This window comes from Anastrepha ludens, chromosome 6 (assembly GCF_028408465.1).
Source record: "Anastrepha ludens isolate Willacy chromosome 6, idAnaLude1.1, whole genome shotgun sequence".
Taxonomy (NCBI): Eukaryota; Metazoa; Arthropoda; class Insecta; order Diptera; family Tephritidae; genus Anastrepha; species Anastrepha ludens.
In genome coordinates this window covers 93,597,651-93,623,900 of record NC_071502.1, presented here as the reverse complement: position 1 = coordinate 93,623,900, position 26,250 = coordinate 93,597,651, and the positions used below count along the sequence as shown (strand labels likewise).

The following is a 26,250-nucleotide window of genomic DNA, read 5'->3' as shown; positions in this document are numbered from 1 at the left end:
GTGCAATTCTAGCTTAAGATGAGATCATTAAAACCCACAAAGTTTTCTGCATTTCTAGGTAACATTTTTTTTTCACAATCTAATTTTTAAACTATGTATGTATCTGCGCGTTTTTCGAAAAGGGTGAAAACGGTTAAACTCTTTAATTAAGCGAAGTATTTAACTGGGGCATTTATAGTAGAATGTCACGAAGAATATTTTTGAAGAATATTTTAATCCATTAGCTCCCTCAGAAAACTGCCGTTTTGACGCTTCTTTAAAAAAGTTTAAGGTCGTTAGAGGGTTAAAATGTTCTACAAAACTGTTTCTCGAAAAATTTTATTAGGGGTCTTCTCAGACAAAATCTGTATAAAAAGAACATAAAAGTCTCAAGAAACTAAAATAAATTGTAGAAATTTAGTTTTTTCCAGTCGCCTTGACATATGCAACACTTTACCTAGTAATAGTAGAAATTCACAAGAAATATTTTTCTAAAATATTTGAATCCATTAGCTCCCTCAAAATAGGGTTGTTTTGACCCTTTTTTAGGCAATTTTGAAAGATGTGCAATTGTAAAGCCGCTAGAGGGTTAAAAGGTTTTAGAAAATTATTCATCAGACAAAATCTGCATAAAGAACACAAAAGTCTATAGAAACTAAAATTGCAAATAAGTAATCCGCGGGTCCTTTACGATATGCAACACTTTTTATTCCTTATATCATAAGCATTTGCGTTGGGAATGAATAAAGTTCCTACCTGTAGCTGCTACCAGTAGTTACATTTTAGTGTCTTAGAAAAGGGTTTACTTCAGCTTAACTATCATACTTTGGGGGTTTTACTCTATGTCTCTAGTACTCTCATCCTAAATTGGTGTCCTTCCGCCCCCAGACAATAACCCGACCGTTGTAGCACAGTGTAATGACTATAATTTACTGTGAATACGTTATCACTACTGTGTCACTAAGCCCTAACACCAGCTCTTTCGGAAATGGAAAATACCTATCCGGGCCTTTTCATAGCAAACAAGTCTATAGACAGAGTGTGTCCTTATGGAGTGGTTTCTTCGATATAGAGGGCGAAGAAGTAGCCTATAAACGAGAAGAATTTGTAAATATTTTTAAACGGTTTTCGGGTCTTACTTCTCACTTTATGTGGGAACTTCTTTTTTATAAAAATTACAAGATAAGTTATCTTAGACCAAGTAAAGGGAGATTACGGAGAAGAAACGTTAGCGATGTGAGAAAAATTTCTCATTGATCAAATTTAAAAGAAATCTTAAAAAATAAAAAGAAAATCCTTTAAAAATTAGAAGCGCTCTTTCAAAGTTAAGTCAATGTAATTACTTCTCATTTTTTGAGATTACAATTTCTGCTAGGCGTAGAAAAATAAAATTATCTTTATATGATATTACTAAAGAAAATTCAAGTTGTATGTAGATTAGATGCACTGTGGTACCAACTTCTATAAGAGCAGTAGTTGCTGAAGTGTAGACGATCTCAAGTGCCACACTGTTAGTTCATCCCTCGCCAAACTGAGAAGAAAAGTGAAGCGATCGGGTCTTCTCAGCAAAAACAAAACTTCCAGCACATTCTGTTGTGATCTTATGAGTGCTCGCGTGATTGTTGGCAGTTTTAATTTCGAAGAGGAGTGCATTTACTCAAGTATTAGCATTCACATTGATAACAAAGCCATCCTTGAGATCATCCCTCTTGCCAGCGAGTGCTACTTGAGTCTGAGTAGGCAGTTGATTAGTGAAAACCACTCTCGACGAACAAATAGTGTAAGAGGAAAGATTCAAAGTCCTAGACAAACATTTTTCTTCTTCTTAATTGGCGCGATAACCGCTTGCACGATTTTGGCCGAGTTTTACAAAGCGCGCCAGTCGTTTCTTACTCGTCTTAACCGGCGTCAGCTGGACACACCAAGAGAAGCCAAGTCCTTCACCACCTCATCTTTCCTATGCATAGGAGGCCTTCCTCTTCCTCTGCTACCCCCACCTGGTACGGCATTGAATACTTTCAGAACCGCAGCGTTTGTATCCATTTGAACGACATGACCCACCCAACGTAGCCGCTGGATCGTTATTCGCTTCCGCAGGGTCTTTATTCGTCATGAAGCTCAATCAGCTCATCGTTCCTTCGCCTACGATCCTCGCCGTCACCAACTTGCAAAGGTCCAAAAATCTTACGCAGAATCTTTCTCTCATACACTTCAAGTGACGCCTCATCGGATATTGTCATCGTCCAAGCCTTTGTGGCATACGTTAGGATGGCCATTATGAGAGCCTTGTGGAGTTATAGTTTTGTTCGTCGAGAGAGGACTCTACTACTCAATTGCCTACTTAGTCCAAAGAAGCATTTGTTGCAAGAGAGATTCTTCATTGGATTTCAAGGCTGAGTTACTGGCTTATATTTCACGCACAATTTTACCAAAGGTCCATCAACCTAAATTATTACTTCGGATCAAAATACTAGTAAAAGAGTGGAAAAATGCTTTTGGCATACATAACAACTGAGTTCCCATATCGGTCCGATCATTAGTTTATTTCAATACTGGATGTTTGCTGATACTTTGAGCAAAGCCGCCATTCAAGAAGAAGAATAACGGATGTCCTTTTCCTGAAGGGAAAGATTCTTCAGAAAATTATGAGCGCTCCAGTATCGACAACTGCTGGCATTACAGTAGGCGTAGGCTTTTTCTGCGTTCGAATGATCAAAGAGAGAAGAACTTGGACGACGAAGAAATAATCTACAAGTGAACTCATTCAAATTTGCTTAGGATATTTTAGAGTCCATCAATATGTGGACTTTATTTTAGTGCTAACCGGAAAGAGGCCAACCGTATTTTGCCATCGGTCAGAGTAGTCGCTTTTATGAGCAGCTATTACGATTCGTCAATGCCTTCAGTGGCTTGCGCCTCAGTTTCTTGGGAGACAAGGACTATTTGAATAACTGTTCTATCATATTTTAAAACTACAAGTATTCGCAACAGGCAACATTCCATGCGCAAATTTACTTAACTGAATATTATTAGGTATTTTTATTGCAAATTAATCCGTAAGGTATTTTTGGTATGTTTTCATTATACTCACCGTCATTCAGCGTGAAGGGACCAAACTATCTACACCTATGTATGTATGTATGAATAAAGCAAAATAAATTCTACTAAAATTTTACCGCAACATTTTTTACATTTTCCCAATTAGTACATATTTTATACATCTGTATGTACATACATGCATACATACTGACTATGGCTATGCGCATAAGAGTATTTTCTCGCAAGCTTTCCTTTCTCACCACAAATTTCTCAAATTGCACTAAAACTATAAGATTTTACGCCCATGCATACATGCACATGTACATCTATGTATATATATGTACCTACAAATGTAATTGAATGTTTATATTTATGCACCGCATTATTACGAAATAAGAAAATTGTAAAAGCGAAAGCGGCTGCCAAAAAATTTTATTCAAGATGTTTCGACGTCAACCAGCTGACGTTGTCAACTAGCAAAGGGCAATGAAATTTGTGAAAAATTGCAATAAAAATTGATAATAAAATAAATATGTACAGGGTCCGGCACTCGAGTGTAACCAATTAAAAAGGCCATAAATTTAATTTGGCAAATTACTTTTATTCAATTCAAAGTAAAAAATGTGTGAAAATAATACAAAATTAAGAATCAATTTACTTTTGCTCGATATGACCAACTTTTGCCTTGACTATGTCCTTGAGTCACCGTAGTCGAATGGGTTTGTGCGTGACTACCATTCGGAGTTCACAGAGAGAACGTAGATTCAATTCTCGGTGAAATACCAAAATTAAAGAAAAACATTTTTCTAATAGCGGCCGCCCCACGGCAGGCAATGGCAAACCTCCGAGTGTATTTCTGCCATGAAAAAGCTCCTCATAAAAAATATCTGCCGTTCGCAATCGGCTTCAAACTGTAGGTCCCTCCATTTGCGGAACAACATCAGGACGCACACCAAAAATAGGAGGAGGAGCTCGGCCAAACACCCAAAAAGGGTATACGCGCCAATTATATATATATATGTACATATATATGGCCTTGAGATGTTCCAGAAACGAATCGCAAGCTGCCAGAATGTGATTTGCCGGTATTTTGGGCCAATGGGTTTTCTTAGCGCCTCGAGACTGGGGAATCTTTTAGTTTGGACTTTGCTCGGAACGTTGTCTTTAGCCATTCTCGGTTCACTCGAGCTTTGTGAGATGGTGCCAAGTCCTGTTGAAACCTCCATGGGCTGCCACCGAAATGTTTGTTTGCCCACCGCTTCAAAGTAGTCTCCAGAATAGTTTCCCGATAATATTTCGCATTTACCTTGACGCCAGGCTCGATAAAAACGATTGAAGAGCGCCCATCTGCGATTACAGCGGCCCAAACCATTACCTGTGACGGGTGCTACCTCCTGGTGGCCAATTGATGACTCAAATTCTCGTATCAACGGTCGGTCAAATAAACCATGTCATTTAGGGAGATTACGAATTGCTCAACTTGAAACATTTTCCTGGTCAGAAAACACAATGTTCGGAAATCGACCGCTTTCGACCAAGCGAAGCAATTCCTTTGCTCTCTCAAGCCCGACTTGTTGCTGCTTTGGTGTGAGATCATGCACCTCCTGGATCATGTAAGGCTTGACTTTGAGATCATTTTTCAGAATACGCCGGGTGCTACGGTCAGATATTTTCAGTTCTTTCGCCATTTGATGGGCACTTCGTCGGACGTCGGGGATTTTGCTCAAGACAGCTGAATCCCGTGCATCAGCTGCGCGAGTGGTCTGATGATGGTTACGCTTCGAGTGACGCACCCTGTACATTTGTTAACAATTTTAGAAAAACTTGTGTAAAAGTTGGCGTAAGGAAAATAAATTGGATTGGAAATTTTTAGAAAAACTGAATAAAAACTAGTTTAACCAGGTGCAGGAATGTACATACATATGTATGTGTGTCTGTATGTAAGTATATTTTTTCGCTTTGGTGATTTGAATGTCGAAGCGATTTGGTTTGTTTACATTCATGAAAAGTAATTGGCGGATTTTGACATTCAAACCAACAAATTGCAAGGTGGCGCAAAATTAAGCACTCTGGCGTCGTACATAAATCATATTTGACACTTGTGTCCTAAACAGCTGCGGTATACAAACAGACAAGTATGGGGTATTTTTATGTTCAAGGCAATGATTTGGGTAAGGTAGTAATCTACTCTCGAGCCATCATTCAACTTTGGGGATGAGCCGACGGTTCCACCTGTCTTTTGTTGAACTATCCCATCGTGACTGCCACTTGGCTACACTGTGCTGATTTACCAGTTGATTTTATGAGTTCTCTATGATTTTTTTTGGTTTTGGTTGCGCTTCATGATTTTTGCTGCACACATCGCTTGCACCACCAGGTCAAGTGAACATAGACTAGTGTCTTCTGAGACCATTCTGAAGGTAGAGCTGACTCTAAGTTCGCACAAGCGGTATGTGGAGTTAATAATTCGCGTGTATGTAATGTGTTTGAGTGAGCCCCACCAGACCGTCGCACAATCGCAGCTTTGGTGCCAGCGTTCTCCAAGTGATAACGGAAGCTTAGTTGTATGTGCTTAGATACTTCACGTAAGCCTTGGACTCAATGATATTGCCGCCAACTCTGAACTCCACCCTTTCTACCCACTTACGACTGCTGATGAGTATTGCTTCCGACTTATGGGCAGCCAGGGTTGAATTTATCGCGCCTAATGATTCCTGAGCTGCCTCTATAGAATGTGGCGCAATATTTACTACCTCCGTGAGCGTTTTTGCGGTCACCACGATTAATACATACATCGTCCGCAAAGCCAATAAGTGATGCGCCCTTGTGTACCTTCAGCCGCAATATGTCATCGTACATAGCACACCAGCTGTGACTTTGTAGTCGGTAACTCGAATGTCGTTGTTATACCGCAGCATGTATCGGTTAAATACTCTTTCACACTGTAGATGTGTAGTTTGCAACATGCCGAGAGCATGGAGTATTTCCTTATACATGAATGTATGTATTGTATATGGTATGCATACAGCGTCTAGTGTTTTTTACGTGAGTTCCTGCTGGCGACAGCCCTAACCCACGGTACCCAAAGGCACACGGATCAATACAATGCGTTGATCAGCGCCCCAAAGATGCCGAAGCATTTAAGGATACCAATTGGTAGTGTGGCATGGACACACTAACCACCTTGGTAGGACTCGAGGCCTACCCAAACCTCTGCCGTTCTGAAGGTCCCGGCACCTGGTTACAATGCAACTCTACATCGAGCCAAGGCTCTACCCGCGCTTTAGGTCTCAACCACAGCCACCACGAAAACCTCCCCGAGGGGCCGTTCCCAAGAACAGGTCAGAGCGAACTCTGAGGGCTCCTGTTCCCAGTGGTACCGAGTTAAGGTCTCCGGTAAGACATCGTACCCGAAGACACTACCAGTTGAGCACCCATACTACTCAGGCACTGGTAAACCTAGATTTTAGTCGCCTTTTACGACAGGCATACCTTACCTCGGGCATATTCTAACCCCTGCACCGCTGGGGGGATGGTATGCATATCATACAATGCATTTTTAACATAAACATTTTGACTTTACTCAAAGTTGATATTCATCTCAAAATGTTGCAATTCGCTATGCAATGCGCCATTCATCGTGAAGCATTGATTGTTTACACAAGACAAAATTGAAAACATAGGATGTGCAGGCACACATATGAGCATACATACCTTCGTATTTGGTTAGGAATTTTTGCATTGGCTAAGTTTGTTCGTAAGATACCCGTCGACGTAATGGGCCTATGAAATGTCCAAATATTGCAAAGAAAAATATGCAATAGAAGGCGCCAGCCTATAAATTTTATATGTATATGCACATGTAGCTGTATGGTATAATATTATATGTTGGTGTTGTTCGAACCCATGTACACACATACATACATATACAGTGTACGTTTCTCATAGATCTCTTCTAATTTCGTTTGGCCCAACATGCTGTCGCTGGCACATTTATACATACATACATAGGTACTAGGGATGTCAATTTCTTATGATGCTGGGATTTTCGGGATATCGTTATTACGATGCAGGGACTTAGATATTCATTATTTTGTTATAACTTAACTACAAAAATCGAATCAATATTGCTTGAGAAGCTCTCCTGCCTAAATAAATGTTTTTTTTTTTTTATTTAAAGTGAAAATTATTTGAATAGTAGCACAACAAAAGATAATAGACGCATTTAGTAATATTTTAGCCTTTTCATATCTACAAGAGTAGATAGATGAGTTAGTGCATTGGAAGTTAGATCCATAGCTGACTTTCAGTGAAAGCTTGGTGACATTCGGTTTAGTGGAAGCGAAGTTATTGCATCTAAAGTGTCAGTATGTTTGTTTCATCGGCACAAAAATGAGTTTCGAACAAAGAGCTAATATCAAATTTTGTTTTAAAATCGGTAAAACGTTTACCGAAACATTTGAATTGATGAAAAAAGTTTATGGCGACGATTATCTATCTCGTGCCAGAGTTACACGTTTGAGAGATGATTGTGAGGACATAAATGACAATGAACCAACGGGGCGCTCAAAATCAGTAATCACCGAAAACTCCATCGAAATTGTTTGTAAACGAAATCATCGTTGAAATTCATGGAATCGGAATTGAATATCTCCAAAACATCGATTTATCGCATTTTAACTGATAATTTGGGCTTACGACAGGTCTGTGTACATTTCATTCCGCACAAGTTAACTGAGGACCAAAAATTTCTCAGAATTCAACATTCGAAAGACCTCATTAAAGAAACGAAAAAAGGTGAGAACTTCCTTTACAACTTCCCCAGACAAGCCACCACCCAAAAAATCGCGTTTCGAGAAGTAAAAAAATGAAGTCAAGTCAATTCCATGGGAATTGTCTACAAGGAGTTCGTGCCAACGGACCAAACCGTCAATGCAATATTCTATCTTGGCCTTTTGAAGCGCTTATTGCATCGCATTCGTCGAATTCGCCCTGAATACCGCGAAGGAGGAAGCTGGCGCTTATGCAAATGCACCAACTCATCGATCCACTCTTGTGACTGACTTTTTTACTAGAAATCGCATTTAAACCATCACCGTATTCGCCTGATATGGCTCCCTGTGACTTCTACCTATTCGGAAAATTGCATTTGGCCATGAAAGGAAAACGTTTTGCGTCCGTAGAGGTTATCCAAAAAGTTTGTGCCGATATCCTGAAGGACATTCCGGTCAATGACCTGAAACACTCTTTCGAAAAGCTTTAAGATCGCGACCAACAGTACATCGAGGCCAGTGGGGACTATTTTGAATAAATAAACTCGAAGCTCTTATCGCTTCTATTTTAGCTCAGTCTTGTTTATTTTGGAATTCACCTTGTGTATATGTATGTCAATTCATCAATTTTGCAGATCAGACAGTATCAGAACGTTCCTTGTGTGTTTCTGCGTTTTGCAACAGATTCTGCGTCGCCGCCTGATGCTTCCAATTCACGGCAACCCTTATGAACGAGTGAACGGGAGCACTTAAGAAAATTAGAGCTTTCTAAATCGGTGTGATTTGCGCATATAGCGATGATAACTACATGCCGCTTCATTTCTTGAGTTAAGTTATCTGAAAAAGAGCAGCAGAAAGAAAAATTATGTTTTCGGGAAGTTATAGCCACATACCCTTAAATATTGTATACACCCTGTATTTTGTGGTTGAAAGAAGTTCATACACAGGCATACATATGTATGTATGTATGTATTGATTTTTCTCTACATACATATATTTACTAAAAAGTTTAAGTCATTGTTGTTCTTTTATTTATTTTTTATTTTTATTTTTGAGGTGAAACTTCTTAGGCGTCGATGGACGAGCGAGAATGGAGAGTAAAATTTCAAGGCCATGCAACGTTTTGGACATTTTCATTCCGCGAGAGAGAAAAAAGATATAACACATATATCATAGATACACTTTAGGTTATTTTTCCTGACACTACCTACTTTTTAACGCTTGTTTGTTGGTGCTAACTTATAGGAAATATATTTTTGGTACCTACTGTTTGGCGTTGTATTTCCTTGGTGCCTACTGTTTGGGGCGTTTTTTTGCTGCCTATTTTTTGGCGCATTTCTGTTTCCTGGCTAGAGCTTGTGCGTCCTATAAAGTGCTATCCATTCCGGCGTCGGATTTATTAGTATTTCCCTCCGTAATTTGAGCCGATGCTGCGGCCCCGGAATCGCTGCGTTTGGGCGGGTGATAAACGCTCGGAGAAGTGCGCGTTGTTGCCACGGTTTGTGCCCGGCGTTTACCAACACCGGTCGACCCTTTCCCGTTTTTTGTAAATTTTGTCTATTTGAATTCTCTGCAAATGTTGTGAATTTATTTAGATATATATTCTTTCTCTTTCTCTCTCTCATTCTCTTTCGGGTCTCTCCCTCTTTCTCTGTCTGCCTTGAAAGTTTCACTTCTGTTATGTGTACTACGCTACACACACTTTTTTTTTTGTTTTTGCTATAAAAGCCAATTTTTCTGACTCCATTTCATATGCTTCGTAAGAAATTACAAATCCCGAAAATCTCATTAACCAAGGAGTCACATCCATAATATGTAATTACTTATGTATGTGCATATGTACCGTTGTTTATGTGTGAACAGAAATGGACCCTTAGATATGGGAAATTGCGCACTTAATTTAATCTTACCAATGCCAATGTTTCAAATACAGATGATAGCCGCGTCTAAGTCAGAAAGTCAAAACAAAGAAAATATTAAATACTATACATACATAAATATTTGTGAACAATTTCAATTTTATTAAAGTGTACATCCGTACTTGAAGTGATAATATTTTTTTCTATCACTTTCATAAATTTTATACAATTTGAAAACAGTGGGGGTTTTCGAGTAAATGAGAAAGTAAAATAATAAAATATTTAAGTACTAACGAACGGTTTAAAATATCCTCTTTTCTTTCACGAGTACAGAAACACTTAGTTTACACAGGGCAGTTACAATATCGAATGCATCCAGGGCTAAATCGTATGTTTCCATTAACCCCGACATGATCATAGCCACATAACCAGTGAAGTCCGGAAGAGGAGCCATGGAAGTCCTTGTTGCATTCATACAACACGTCGCGCCATAGTCTGCGAACTTATTATTGTTGTTAACGCTGTGGAATCTTTTGCCCGAAGTACTGCCCTATCAAAACGGCGCTTCAGTGTTACTTGAGGAGTGCCAGACTGGTAACCATTTCATTTCCCCTACTGCCTAATCGGATATTTCTATTCTTTAAAATTCTATGCAGCTCGAGTTGCGTACTCGATCTTAGCGTAAATTTTTATCCAGTGCATATTTTTTAATGCACTTTAATGAGCGAGCTCGCTGAAATTCGTTACACGGCAAGCAGGCAAATTTACTCTTTGTATAACTCACATATGTAAGTATTATATATGCAGGGTGATTCGGGTGATTCAATGTCGTTTATTTCCGCCCTATGCTCAAAATTTTATTTAAACGTATACATACAAAAATAAAAAAATATCGAAAATATATTATATATAATTAAATTACAAAAAAAATTTGTTTTAATCCATTACTTTATTGCGATCTGTTTCTCAAACATTAGGCAATATTTTTACTTAAATCCATTTAATTCATTTAAGAGAAAAAAAACATTTATGGAATACTCGCAGTGGTGCAACCATTTACTAATTTTATGGTAAATAATAATTTAGACTAGTTTATTAGCATATCAGGCTTTTTGAAGATTTGGTCTTGAGTCTGGTGAAAGTTGTGGGATTTGCAATTATTTCTGTGGCAAGAGGGCTTGAGTGCGATTGGATTCGTGTGTTGTGTGATGGGAAAAAATTTGGCGAAACGATTTTTTTTACTCCACATCTATACCTTCTACCAAATGTGTTTTGACATCTATCAAATTTCTATTGTGACTGTCCGGTTTTCTTCTGTGAGCATCTTGCTGCCTTGACATTTCATTTTTAAAATGACATCAAGCAAATCGGATCCCTGTATGCCCATGTAAAATAAAAATTAAGTTTTCAAAATAAGATATGGCAGTTGGTGCTAAGGCAGTGATGGCAGGAAATTTGGTAAGAGAGATATGTTTTAACAGTGAAATTCGCGGTCTCCCCTGACGTTTTTGTTTTAACAGCGGTCTTTTAATACAATCAATGGAAGCTGTAGATGTAGGGTTATTATGTTTTTTCAGTCTATGGAATTTACGTAAAAAACACATTAGTTAAATGCGAACCCTGGCTGTACAGGATGCGTGGGAACCGGTCCATATTTTGGTCTTATGTTGGTAGGAATGTTAAGACACAGTGTCTGCCTGGCCGGACGGAAATGTGGGCAAAGAATTCTTGGATTTTTCATGATGATAACACGCCATCGCACCGAGCCCAAATTGTGCAGGATTATTTGACCACCACCAAGTAAATACTCGTACCATCGTGCAAGCACCGTATTCACCTCATATGGCCCCGTGCGACTTCTTTTTGTTTCCTAAGTTGAAGTTACCACTTCGTGGAAAGAGATTTCAGTCGATAGAGGACATCAAAGAAAATGCGACGAAGGAGCTGAAGGCCATCCCTTCGTCGGCCTACCAGAGGTACATAGAGGACTGGGTTAAACGTTGGCACAGTTGTGTCGCTTCAGACGGGTCATATTTTAAAGAAGAAGATAAAATAAATTTGTCTGAAATTTAACTCTGTTTTGTTTTATTTAATTCCCGGTACTTTCAGGTCATAGGGTAAGTATGGTGAGCGGTAGTGAAAAGCTTAGTGCATTACCCCCATACCAGCTTATTAGAAGCATTTCTCGTTGCTTATCAATTTATTTTTATACAATTCAAAATAAATTTATAATTGTCAAATAATACAATTTTATGTGTGTTTGTAGTTCAATAATGCACTTCATAATTATTTGCTTTTCCAATAAAGTTCATTTTTTCTCTGTTCTTCCAGTGCGCGGCAGAGACGTTGGAAAGGACAATTATTTTGCATTGTGTGAGAAGTGCAGTAAAGAATAACGGTATAATTTTACTTGTTTCAATAAATCATTATTTAAGTAATAAAACCAACAATAAAAAATACAATTGAAAATATAAAGATTTTTCGTGTGTTCGCCGTAGAGAAAAGACATTCGAAGGAAGTCATTTGCTCGCGATACAACTTTCAAACACAACAATAATAATTTCCAACAAAATTTCCAACGAATTTCACGATACGGAGCAACATAAAAACAACAAAACGATATTTCGCAACGCTTCGAAAATTCGTCAAAACCCATAAAGAAACCAAGAAGAGGAACACCTATCAAAACAAACACGCCTAGCGAGTACTAAAGATAAAAACGGAAGTAAATAGCGTTAGTAGATAATAAACATTTAAAAACGCGAATAAAAAAATTGGAGATAAAGTTAAAAATAAAAAAACAAAACAAGTATAAAAACCACATACATTGGGTGAAATAAACAACCACCCAAAAATTCCAAAGGCAATAAAGCGGTAAACATTTTATGCAAAGCAAATAAACAAAAAAAAGTAATTGAAGCGTAATTCTTCATACTTCGTTTCACGCTGGAAACCGAGTGGCGTTTGGGCTGTTAAGCCAGCATAGCAAAACACAACGAGTGTGTGTGTGTGTTTTGTTTTGTCTCCATTATTATTGCCCTCTATCATCGTCACGTCAATCAACAGCCCGTTTTCCAGCCAGTTAGAGAGTCAGCTGTTTACGACGCAATTAAGATTTGCATATCCACACTCATACGAACAGACGGCTGACGACGGTCTTTTCTGCCATTAAATACCTGTGTAGACCAGGCACTTCACTCTTCAATATACTCGTACATATTTACACTCTACTCCCCAAGCACTTCTTGCGACTGCTGCAAATAACTGTCGTAAATTGACGTAACAAACTAGCACAGTTGTACAAAGAGGCCATAAATTGGGCAGTGGAGACGTCAAAAGAGAAGACCTTCAAAGGCAAACAAACTAATACAAACACAAGAAAAAAATAAAAATAATACAAACACAAGCAAAAACATCAGCAATAAATACCGAAAAGCGAACTATTGTTATCTTCGTGCCACACTCTCATTGTGGTAACAACAAAACTATACGGAGCATAATAAACACATATACCAGCAAAAAACGAAAAATAAAATAATAATAAAAGCAATACACAAACAAAGCTAGACATTAGCATGGTATTAGCCATACATTAGTATATACAAACATACACTGATAGCTGACTTGCGCGCTCGCCGATCATTGGATTCGTCTATATATACGCGCTGGCACAATTCGTGGCACAGATACTGATCGTATTCTGATCGTTACATTTAAAGTGCATTGCAAATTGCCAGCAATTCAGTCGTGTTTTGACTTTTGTACGTATAAGTACCGAATAAAAAGGACTACTTTGGATCGAGCTACAACCAAGGGGAGCACAACGCACAGAGAGACATTAAAAAAGCAAAAACTAAAAAGAGAAAAGCTTTTAACAGCACTTAACGAAAGCCATTGGGATCGTTTGAATATTCTGTGCTGAACGGTGCAAAGAAAACCGTTTTCCGATGTCGATTAATTCGCCAATACATATTAACTCTGACCTGATTTAAACAGGCAAAAAAAAAACGACAGGTGTTAATTATAATACCAGTGTTCAACAACAACAGCAGCAATATAGTAGAACAACACCACATAAAAAAGGTGTTGTTTTTTTCGTTTCAGTTTCGTTTTCGAAAGCATTCTTCGTTTACCTTTTGAGTTAACTTTGGTTATTTTTTGTTTGTAAATCAAACACAAAGCTTATAAGTGAGTTTCCAGCGAAAAATTTATAAAATCCCGTGCAATTAAATAATTCGTTGAAAAAACACGCAAAAACAACTTTAACACAGTAGTAAACAAACAAAGTGACTCATCAAAGACGAAACAACAAAAAGCAGTGAAGAGAGAGACTTCCAGCCAAAACAAATTCGTCGGCTATCTACTAATTGTGAACTCTACAAACCCAATATTATATATAAACAGTCAGACGCTTGAAGCGTTCGATCATTCGCAAGCAAACAATTGTCGATCGCGTGTCGAGAAACGTGCGTTAGCGCGTTTAACAGAAAACTTCAAAGTTTAATTTAATCAAGTTTGCTGTGTATTTATTCAAAGGTACAATAAACAATATAGAATTGTTGCGTTCTAACAGTATAAGCGGTAAACATAAACAACAATCTGAAGGAACAAAGAATTTAATTTATCCGGGCTTTGGCCGTTGTATGGGTAAGTGTAAAGAAATGCAGAAAATTAGTCATCTAAGAAATACTATGTATGTACATATGTGCATACATACATATGTATATATGACATAATATTAAAGTTCAAGACAAATTCATACAAGTTGTTACAAGGGTTTGTTGTTTTTTATTGCAATTTGGTATTTTGAATGTCAATTTTTTTTTCTTTTGTTTTTGTTTTAAGAGAATAACTAAATTATTAAGTCTAACTGTAAGCTGAACTTTTGGCTCTTTTTGAGCAAATTAACTCCATCTAACGCGGGGAGAACTCTTCGCTCTACACGTGAAATGCCGAGAGCTGTAGCAAGAGTGTTTGGTTGCATCTGAATTTTTTTTTTTTAATATTTTTCTCAGCAATTTTTTATTTCGTCATCGACAATGTCAAAATGGTCTGTTGTTTGGTATCGTTAGCTTTGTTTTTTTACATGCTGATTTTGACATTCAAACATCCAAATTGCAAAAGTGAAGTACACGTAAATATTGTTGTTGCCTACTGACATCAACTTGTGTAGATTTGTCTTGGCAGGAATCTTCAAATTGAGTGCGATAAAGTTACAATTCGATTTTCAAGTATTTTTTTCTTTTTGTTTTTGTAAAATTGCCTGAATACATTATTTGTTTTCTAGTTTCTCAATTCTTTGCTTTGACAATCAAACGTACAGAACAGTGTTGTTGGACTGGTGCCACCACTTTTAATGAAAGCGCCTTGATTAATATGTACAAAATATAGTTTTTGGCATAACCGACTGATTTCTCAAGTTAGAGTGAAGGAGAGAAAAGTAACTGCGTTCAAAGTTTACGAATACCGAATTGTAATGCTATCGCACTTTGTCTGAAGTTTCCTATTATAAAAACATTAAAGAGCCGTTTATTGTTTGAGAGTGTTGAAATCTATTTTTTTATTATATTATTATTACTTTTTTTATTTGAAATATTTCATGGTCATTCAGTAATAATCTCTGTCTCTACTCATAAAGTTTGTCTGCCAAGCTATATATGTACATATGTATGATGTAACTCTCTGCACTTATGAGTTATGCGACCTGTATGACGTGTGGTTTGTTCGGTTGATCAGTTTGGTAAAAACAGAAGAGTAAAAACTAAAAACAAAAATTTAATTTAAAACCAATAAAATCTTTATTGTCGGCAAATGTTCAAACAAACTATTTTATCAATTAAACTCTTGCGGCAATTACGGAGCTTAATAAATAAATAATCGTTTTTAATTAAACGTCAAAGCGACAAAATGCCAATCATTCCCATTTAATTACTTGATTGAACACGAACATTAAAAAAATTTGAAATATTCAATAAAATTAAAGTTTTAATAGGAAGTCAACCTTGTCTGCTTGGTAGGTTAAGACTAGAAAAATAGCGGAATAAGAAATATTGAAACTGTACAAGAATTTTTGCACAGCAATGCTAACATTTTTTTAATAGTTTTACACGTACCAGCGAACCATAAAGAAAAACAAAATCTAAACAAGCGAAACAAAACTTTATTTAACTACTGCAAATATCATAGTATATACATACATATGTGTGTACGTATGTATGTATGTATATTTATATTTACGTTTTTAAATATAGTTTGAGTTTTTATAGCCAACTGCAAAACCATACATAAATGTACATAAAAATATGCCACATACATACATACATATCTAGACAATAAATCGTATTTCTTCTCGCTTTCTAATATTTTTACAAGCAGTTAAATAATAATTTCACTTGCGCGCTCACCAAATACTTTTATCGGTGTACATATGTATGTAGATACATATGTATGTACTATATAGTGGGTACTAAATACAAACTTTAATGCCTTCACAATACCGCAGAAAATTCGTTACCAGGCGGATGGATCGCATATCAAGTGAAATTGTACGTTTGCATATTTGTTTCTACATATACATATACATATGTATGCCCATACAGGGTCTTTTAGGTGCTGTGGTATTTCGTAGCGGTGTTGCATTTTGGCGCCTCTTTCGCCAGATGTCAAGTGGAAAATCTACAAATTAATAAAATTTATTCGATTTCACCCGAGAATCGTACAAAAATTATTAAAATCCACTATGAAAATACTGCATCTGTGAAAACTAAATTTCAAAAATTTTTGAGATTTTCTGTCGTTATAATCACCCGAACGAGCCCGAAGTCAATCAAAAAAGTTTTAGTCGGCTAGCCAAAAACAAATAATTAAAATCCATTACAAAAGGAAAATGTAAAAAATTAATAATAATTTTATTCAAATAAATAATAAACAGTTAATGAATTTCCATTCACTAAATTTAAAAACAGAAACTTGAATGACCCCCTATATCTACGAGTATGTATGTGCGCTGTGTATTATTTTCATTAGTCAATCAATTCGTTCAATCACTTGCGATGGTCAAAGCAAAACAGCTGCGTACAACCTAGACAAAAACAAAGGCACTTAGAGCATTTTATTGTATGTATGCATGTAGTAGTGCGTGTAAGAAAATATGTTTGAAAAAATGAGCAGTATATGTAAATGTAGAAACCATGAATTTCGGTTTCACGTGACCTCCATTCGACGTTCACTTGTACAAAACTATGAAGTCGCCTACACAATACATACATACAAAGGCGGTTGTATTCAGTAACTTTGTTTCTCAGCTTACATTAGGCTGCCTATTTTTATTCTAAATGCATGTATTTGCTTATGGTCCTTGATAAAGTAATCAGAGCGTGTTCAAACTTAAGTACATGCTAGGTTTTCCGGTCACTATGTATTGCATGTGACTCAAGTCCAAAGTTTTGATATGTATTATACCATGTATTTTTTCGTCAAGTTAACCGGGCATAGAGATAGCGAGCAGAGAAGTGGCGCATCGAAGGCGCCTATAGTAGCTGATTTGTATTAAAATGTTTGCTGTCGAAATACCATCCCTAACAATAGAGGGGAAATTGAGTGATCCGAACATTTTTACGAATTTCGCATCATCACTAGTTATGTTTTTTTTTTTCATTTGAGGAACTTTACACTATAAAATAATAGGTAATTTCTATTTTGTTGCTGTTGTAGCAGTAATACAGCAAGTAATTTTTATTATTCTCCTCTGCATAACTTTTTCGATTTTATTTTTTACAAAAACAGTTCAGCTCAAAGTATTGAAGGAATTGAAATGATTGAGATTTTAAATAGCACATTAATATCTACAAAGAAAATTTTGTTTTTATTAAATTTTTATAAAACTACTTGTATTTGTGCCATCCTGTTCGAATACATCACATTTTTTGTTTTACACGGAGAAAATCAAGGTGCATTCATTAAAGGTGGTGTCAGTAGGCAACAACAATGTTTTGTGCGTTTGATTGTCACGGCAAAGTAGAAAACAACGAATGAATTCGCCTTATTTCATTCTGTGCTGACAGCAAGGCGAATTTATTATAGGTAACAGCTACCACATATAAGTAAAACCCTACATGTATTTGTTGTTGCGCTTGGTCCAAGCATCACGTCAACCTACAATCACAAATGCAAACATACGAATGTAAACAGACCAATACATACAAACAAAGCATATCATTTTGACGTAAGCCATACCTACGGCGAAAAATTTAGCTGGGTGAATGCTGTCACCTATAATAAATCCACCTTGGCTGACAGCCACATGCACACGGCGAATGAAAAAAAAAAACAAATCAACTGATTTACCGATGATACCACCTTTAATAGATTCGCCTCGGAGAAAATGTGAAACATCGCCAAGGAAAAAAATTAACAAACTCAAACTTCCACTTTACTAAAATTTTGTTTTCCTTGTTCAATCCCCTCGGGAGCATAGACTCAGTCATGCGTTGATTTCGTTTATCTATTTTTCTTTCCGACAGGGTAGGTGATTAGCCTGTAGCTAACTCCTAAAATTTAATGGACTATAAAATTGCGTACAAAAATTTTTTATTTTTAAAATTCTGATTAACAACTAGGAAATTTCAATGAAAATTTGTCGAATTATTATGCATCCTGTACATCTTGCATTATACTGGTCTTTTTTTATAGAAAAAACTATATTTAAAAATTAAAAAATAAATAACTAAATAGTTAAAACTTGCCAATATGTTTCCGAGTGTGTAGTACTAAACCAGAAATTTGTTTTACTATTTTAGAATTTCCATTCAGGTAGCAACTGAGGTCGCATGCGAAGGTGTAAATACTACATATATTATATGTATGTATGTGTCGATGGATGTTTACACTAATTTTTTCGTTTTGAGTCCACCCAACAGACATGATTCAGAGTATCTAGGAGATAGTTATGTAGTGCTCGCGAGTATTCTTTCTAATTTAATTACGCTACTTTTGCGGAAATCATATTTAGCGTGTGATTCACAAATGTTCGCGCATACATACATACATATGTAGCAATTGGCGGATTAATGTAAGAAATTCAAGAGAAATAAGTAAAAAAATGGCGTGACGTGATTCCGTGGTGCTAAGTAGTATGTAAAACTGACGTCAATTGTGAACACTCTCATAAGGCTGGAATTTCACCCGGCTGTGCGTGAGGGAAAAACCGATCGATTTTTTCATTTTATGGCACATACATACATACATACAATTGCCTGCACTTAATAGTTTTACAAGTGTCATTAATTGGGAATTCGAAAGTTAGCGGATATAGAAAGTTAAAAGAATATAGGCCCACTTCAAGTGTTAAATAAGAAAAATATTTATTTAATTGGCTGCGCTAAAATTAGCAAGCAAATTAAGATAAACTGTTCCAAGAATTTTTCAGAAAAATTTTCAAAACCAGAAGGATGAAGAATTTTAAACAAAAAAGTGCGTATAGCATAGTACACATAACAGAATTGAAACTTTCAAGGCAGACGAAGAAAGAGGGAGAGACCCGAGAGATAATGAGATAATAAGAGAGAGAGAGAGAGAAAGAAAGAACATATATTTAAATAAATTCAGAACATTTGCAGAGAATACAAATAGACAAAATTTACAAAAATATGGTGCTCTCTTTCGCTCTACTATAGTAATATGGCGTTAGTGCTATACGTTTACGCGTCACTCTCTTTCTCTCTCTGTTATATTCTAACGCCTTGTATATAATGTATACTTGGTTCTATCTTGCTCCTACAATACGAGTAACGTCGTACGACTTAGACAAACTTAGACTAGAGCCTTAGCGTAGGAGTGGGAGAAAAGACGAAGGACTGCACGAAAGGGAGACGTGAATAGCCTAAAGTGTATCTAAGATATATATAAGGCAAAGCTCTCTCTCCTTTTCCTTTACGTTATATCTTTTTTCTCTCTCGCGGAACGAAAATGCCCAAAACGTTGCATGACCTTGAAATTTTACTCTCCAATCTCGCTCGTCCACCGACGCCTAAGAAGTGTCACTTCAGAAATATCAAAATATAATATAAAGTGTTTATTTTGTTCGAAAGTTTCGTCCATGACTTTAATTATTTCTTTAATACGCTTTGCACAAATTTTTTTCAATTTACATAAAATTCAATCACTTTTTCCAAAGCTGCACAAACCTACAAGTAACATTTCCACAGCTGTGATCAGCTGATTCGGATCTCTCCTTCTTGTGGCATCATTCGTTTTGGCGAATTCTTTAATTCTAATGTCATTCGTGCCGTAAATAAAATACCGTTAACGTTTAATATCCTGTCAAAATTTTACAGTTCAATTAGGGTATGTAAGAGATGAAGATATTAGGTTACTTGCACGATGTAGAGAAGATGTCGCCTTTCGAAAACCACCACTTTATTTTGACGAATTTGACAATTGAGTGCCGTTAGAACAGGAAAAAAGCAAACCTTTGTGGGTTCGCTGGCATTTGCTTAAAAAAATTAAGTGAACATAAAAATATATGCATAAAGTGGCAGTTCAAACAAAAAACACATTACATACTTATTAGATAATCCCTAGTTATCATTTCTGATCATTTTTCAAGAACCTCATCAAATTACGATTTCTTCAGACTCATCACTGCGGATTACTACACCCAGTAGTAAAACTCCTTTGCAATAACAAGAAGCAGAATATTCAGGGCACATGGAAGATATAAAAATGATTACTACTTTTCCTCATATTTACATACAAATTTACAACCATTTTGGATGTTTATAGAAGAAATTGAAATTTATGAATCACTAGACAAGCAAACAATTCATGCACAAGTTTGTATTTACACTTGCTCATAATCAAAAGTAGTACCAAGAATTCTGCGCGTTCATCTTGGAGCGCATAGAGGCAAGCAGCCAGCCAACCGTGCGTCTCCATTGCGATATTTCGACGCACGTCAGAGCCTTTTGAGGTCATTGAAATTTTAAAGATGTCAGAATGTATGAACTCAGCTGTGCATGATTTGTATGGTAGGAATGTAAATTTTCGGGATGTTATTGCTCCCGGGATTATCGGGATCTAATTTTGTAATTCTTGTAAAATTTCTTGTGTTTGGCGGTTGTTTCCATTGCTTTCGCCAACTCTTCTTCTTCACAAACAAGTATTTCCCCATCCTTTTGTTTGTTTATTAATGGACTCTTACGACACCACGAATTCGGAAGGCGCAATCTGTTCCTCTATCATTCTTGGATTATTAATAGAAATTGAAATATTTTCTGCAAGTCACTACCACCACCATTAATAAAAATATAAAGTTCCTTAATCGAAACTATTGACATATTATACGCCTTTTTATTAACTCTGAAGTTAGCGAGCTGCTAGTTAAAGTCCAATGTAATTTATTCATTACACTAACAGCCATGCGTGCGGATCATATGGCATTTGGCTGTTACGTTGTCGCATTTGAATAGTACAATCATGAATTCATGAATTTACGTTCTCTGTGCTTTATAAAACAAGGTGTTTCAAATGCTTAAAATTGAACTAATGTTACAAATAAGGCTTTTTTCTGCTCAAAAAGGGAATTTTTGAGATGCAAAATTTGACTTAATTGAATGTAATGAAAATAAAATTATACTCATCAATACCGGACTTTGAATAGCTAAATAACGGGATCCCGATACATTGGGATGCTGGGTGATATCCCTATTGCACATATACATACGTAAACACATATGCATGCATGTAAAGCAAAGAACGAAAAGCTTCTCTTTGGCGCGCATCAAATTACGGAAGTAGCACAGAAAGAAATTGTTGAAAGCATTGTTAGCAATAAATTGTAGAAATTAAGAATGAGCTGTAGATAAATGCATGCGAAAAGCAGACACTTATAGGTACATACATACATATGCGTGGCTTTTGAGAGAAACATTTTGAAAGAAACGGATGAAACGCAAAAATTTCTTAAGCAGAGAAATATTATAGGAGAAATAAGATGAGTATTCAAAAATTTTATTTTCGCAATTTCTGTTTAAGAATAATTGACCTTTGATCAAAATTGAAACTTTTTCCATTTTTGCTTAAAATTCACATTTATTGTAATCATGGTGGATTTCCCCTATTTGTTTTAATACTAAGGCAAATATACATACATATGTATAAGCAGTTATGTGTTGTTATCAGCTATTTTGTCAGAAGTGATATTTATTATTTTGTATTTCCAACGCTGTGACTTTTTTCATACGAATATTTATTGAAACAAGAAAAAAATCTATAGTGCATTGATTGAAACCCATATGCATGTATGTAAATACATGTCAGCACTGCAGAGCAAAATACCTCTAATTAAGTATAAGTACTATAGGGACTATGCTAAGAATTTATGCTTAGTGCATTCTTTTAATTATCCATAGGCTTATTGTACTCTTGCATAATAAACTTATGCTCTCGACAATAAAATTATCTGATCGGAGTATTTCAATTACGCCGAATGGATATCTAAACCAAGGTGCATTGGATGCTTCTTAGCACTACTTCATCTGATCCCCAATATCAGCAAATGAATAGGGCCAACACGAAACTCAAGGGGTTATATATGTACTACGTCCAGCAGCGCCAAAAATGCGCTAAAAGAAAAACTGTTTTTAGAAGGGATAACAATAGAAATAAATATAAAAAAATTGTATGCATTGTTTATTAGTAATTAAACTTTATAAAAAAATTTAGTTTTAATTTTTCTGTACAAAAATTAGTACTTAAACTTTTTTAAAAAATTTATTTTAATTTTTCTGTACAAAAATTAGTACTTGAACTTTTTTAAAAAATTCATTTTAACTTTTTTTTTACAAAAATTAGTACTTAAATTTTTTAAAAAAATTTATTTTAATTTTGCTTTACAAAAATTAGTACTTAAACTTAAAAAAAAAAAATTATTTTAATTTTCCTTTACAAAAATTAGTACTTAATCTTAAAAAAAAAATTTATTTTAACTTTACTTTACAAAAATTAGTACTTCAACTTTTTAAAAAAATTATTTTAATTTTTCTTTACAAAAATTAGTACTTAAACTTTTTAAAAAATTTATTTTAATTTTGCTTTACCAAACATTAGTACTGAAACTTTAAAAAACAAAATATTTTAATTTTTCTTTACAAAAATTAGTCCTTAAACTTTATTAAAAAATTCAGTTTAGTTTTTCTTTACAAAAATTAGTACTTAAACTTCATAAAAAAATGTATGTAAATTTTTCTTTACAAAAATTAGTACTTAAAAAAAATTTATTTTCCTTTTTCTTTACAAAAATTAGTACTAAACTTTTAAAAAACATTTATTTTAATTTAACGTTTATGTTCTTAGTGTACTATACTTTCAAAATATCGAATTGATTTTTTGCAAATTCTGTACGTATGTAACCCCTTAAGTAAATCTACAACCAAATGTGTTATTTTCAAGGTTGGGCATTTTGTACTACCACTAATTTTTTAGTGATAGTCAAAATAAGGGTTTCATTATATTTTTCATTTTCAAATTTCATTCATTAGTGTTTTAAGAATCGTTAACAATCGGCTTATTGCATTAATTATTTAGTGCTCGAAGCCGAACCCTGGTTATTTCCAGGACTTTTGGTTTTGTGGCCTTTTTTAGTTATTTGACTGTATTTTATACCAGCATTTGGGGTTTTTATCAATTTCTAGGTACTCAAAAGATTAGCACCTCACTATTATTTACTCGTGACTTGCTAGACAGGTTGAATTTTGCGTCAAGGTTTCGAGTGCCCAACTGATGACACATTTTCGAAGTTATAAACAGACTAGTTTATGGCCAAAATTCGTATCTTAAATGACGTTAATACGAAATCCCAACTTATGTAGGCCTTATACATATCATTAATTATAAACCATTTGGTTTACTTTTTCATAGTTTAAATATTCCACTTCTGACTTACAAGCCTTTTAACACTTTTCATATCTCAAACATAATTTCGGCCATTTTTGTTTTTTACTGTTTAAAGAAATAACCTAAAAAAGTAAGTGTACTAAATATTTTCATTTATTTTTTATTCGTGCAGAGCTTTCTAAACAACCATCGTATTTTGGAGACGAGCCGGACCTCCTGTTCAAAAGCGCGCAGGGCCGGAATAGTCTATTTTCAACGTGTAACGGTGCTGCAGCCGCCTCAACCGCCGCTCCAGCAACCGCTGCCGCTACAGCTACCGCTATTCCATTATCAATAAACGCAGCAGCCAAAATTAATCTAGAAACCTCGTTAAATGATTGCGAAAGTGGCTACGTGCCAACGGTTGGCCGTTGGGGCGCCGAATGGCCAAGTTGACTCGCCGAAGCCAGCCTGGTGCGATGTGGCGCCGCCGCCGCTAGCGCAGCAGCTGTTGAACCAGCTGTTGTTGTGGGCGCCGGCGCCAATGCCGGTTTATCGGCGGGTGCGGTACGTGTTGGATTGACTACGAACACCGTTCCTGTTCAAGATAGACCACAAAATAACAACGGCCAACGAATTGTTGTCGCTCAACTGCAGCAATGCAACGTGCACAACAAAACCTGGTCGTCGGACAACCACCATGATGTTGATGAAAGCCATGTGGACGATGAAAACGACACTGGTGGACGATGCGCTACAAATGGTGATGATGCAGTTGTCTCAACAACAACCGCTCCAGCAGCAGTTGACAGCAAATACAAAAATGTTGACAACATGGAAACAGTTGGAGCCGGTGCCACTGCATCTGTCGCCGATATGGTTCGAAACTTTGGCAAAGTGGATAATGTGACATCGAATGCATCATTGGAACGCTGCTCCAATATACGTAAACTACTTGAGGAGCAGCACCGCAAATGGTGGCGCAATCAACTGCACGGCCAACAGGAGTGGTGGGCCGATGAGGATAGCTACAATTTAACTGCATTCAATCAAATCAACGGAATCTGGCCCCTGGGACATCCGCTACCACTACCCGATTGGGTGGCGGCTTGCGATGACGAACACACCAAAGGCACACTGCACTTCGATTCGGTTTGGGAATATGAAGATCTAAATGCCATTATTGAGACCAAATTACATCGTATGCTCGAGGAGACACATTACGATACCATCAATTTATTCGTGGACTTTTACCGCGCCTTCAAACGCACGCGCCGTTCAGATCTGAAATCATTCTTCCAGTTCTACGATTTACCTATCAACAGGCGTCATCATATGTGCGTCTCATTGGCTATGGAAATAATGACACGCATCATCGAGATATTTCCAGTATTGCAACATTATCTGTATCTGGTTTCGTGCGAGGAACAAGTCATGTCCCAGAGTGATTATATTGAAAGCACTGATGAAGTGGGTGGATTGAACTCTCCACATGCCAACGTGGAAAAAGAGCACGCCATGGTGGCTATGAAGATTACAATTGCTGGGCGTGAGGGTGTAATGATTTTGGATCCAGGTTATCACATTGGGCGTGCCGTAACAGTGATGTCGGACCAAATGTATCCGCACACTGGTAAGTTGCGACTGGCGGCCAAAAGAATAATTGGCTTAATCAAGCATCACTAAATTTTTCAAGTCTAATTTTGTATCTCTTCTCGCAATAGGTTGGTTCACACAATCGAAAGAGACGCATCTGCAGCGTGATTATTGTTACAACTATTGTCTGCATAGCAACAAGTACGTAGAATGGATGGAACGTGAGACACGTGGCGATGAGCAATCCTTCAAGTCATCACTCATCTATATCGAACAGCCCTACGTGACTGCTATAGATGTGACAGTGCGTCGTAATTTAGTGTACAACTTCCGCTCGCTACTGTCACGTGACGCTAAGGGACGCGTCTTTGCGGGTATTTATCTGCCGGTTGTGCCGAATAGCAATGAGTCGCATTTCACCATATTCTATGACGGGCCGAATGATCAACGCATAAAAGTGAAATTCATGTTCAATGTCTTCAAAAACCCAACGAAGGTAACATAAATCCACTTTTAGCCGTTTTTGGTAGTTAATTGACATTTTTTTCTTTTTATTATAATTTATTTATAGGTTCCAGATAATGTGCAACAACATTTGAATAAAGTGGCACCGCAGTTAAATATGAATGCAAAGGAGCTCACTGATCTCTGTAAATCCTTGGCCGAAGTCGTAAATGATCAGGATTTCGTGCGACAGCTGTTAGGTATCAACGAGGATATCGGAATTATGTCAGCCGAAAATTGACAATTAAAGGATAAAAAGGTCGATGCTGATCTGAAGGATGTCAAAGGCAAGGAACCACCTAAATCGAATGGCACAACAACAACAACAACGATGACAGAGATGGCCAATTCGAATGCAGCATAAACTTAAACATTTTCTCTGCAACTTAAATATTTTCAATTCATAATTATAAAAAAGTTAAAGTATAAAACAAAAAAAAAAAGTACATAAAAAATATGTAAGCAATAATTTTACGATTCTTCATAATGCACTTAAGAGAAACAACAAAATTAAAGCATGAAAAATTAAAGATATAAACATATATGGGGTTAATAGTTTACTGGTAGTTTGAAAACATTTATTCTTAACTTTAAAGAGAATTATGCCACATACATATACACAGTTAACT

General features: G+C 36.3%; 1 protein-coding gene across 1 annotated transcript in view; it reads left to right on the top strand.

The window, feature by feature from the left end:
* Positions 1 to 26,028, top strand: part of LOC128868742 (uncharacterized) — a 43,633-nt gene extending 17,605 nt beyond the window's left edge. Inside the window, exons 2-5 of the mRNA XM_054111186.1 lie at positions 11,981 to 14,296; positions 23,715 to 25,154; positions 25,246 to 25,613; positions 25,689 to 26,028. Coding sequence (XP_053967161.1) covers positions 24,356 to 25,154; positions 25,246 to 25,613; positions 25,689 to 25,862 — 1,341 coding nt within the window. The 5' untranslated portion in view covers positions 11,981 to 14,296; positions 23,715 to 24,355 and the 3' untranslated portion in view covers positions 25,863 to 26,028. The remainder of the gene's footprint in view (positions 1 to 11,980; positions 14,297 to 23,714; positions 25,155 to 25,245; positions 25,614 to 25,688) is intronic.
* Positions 26,029 to 26,250: the final 222 nt, after the last annotated feature.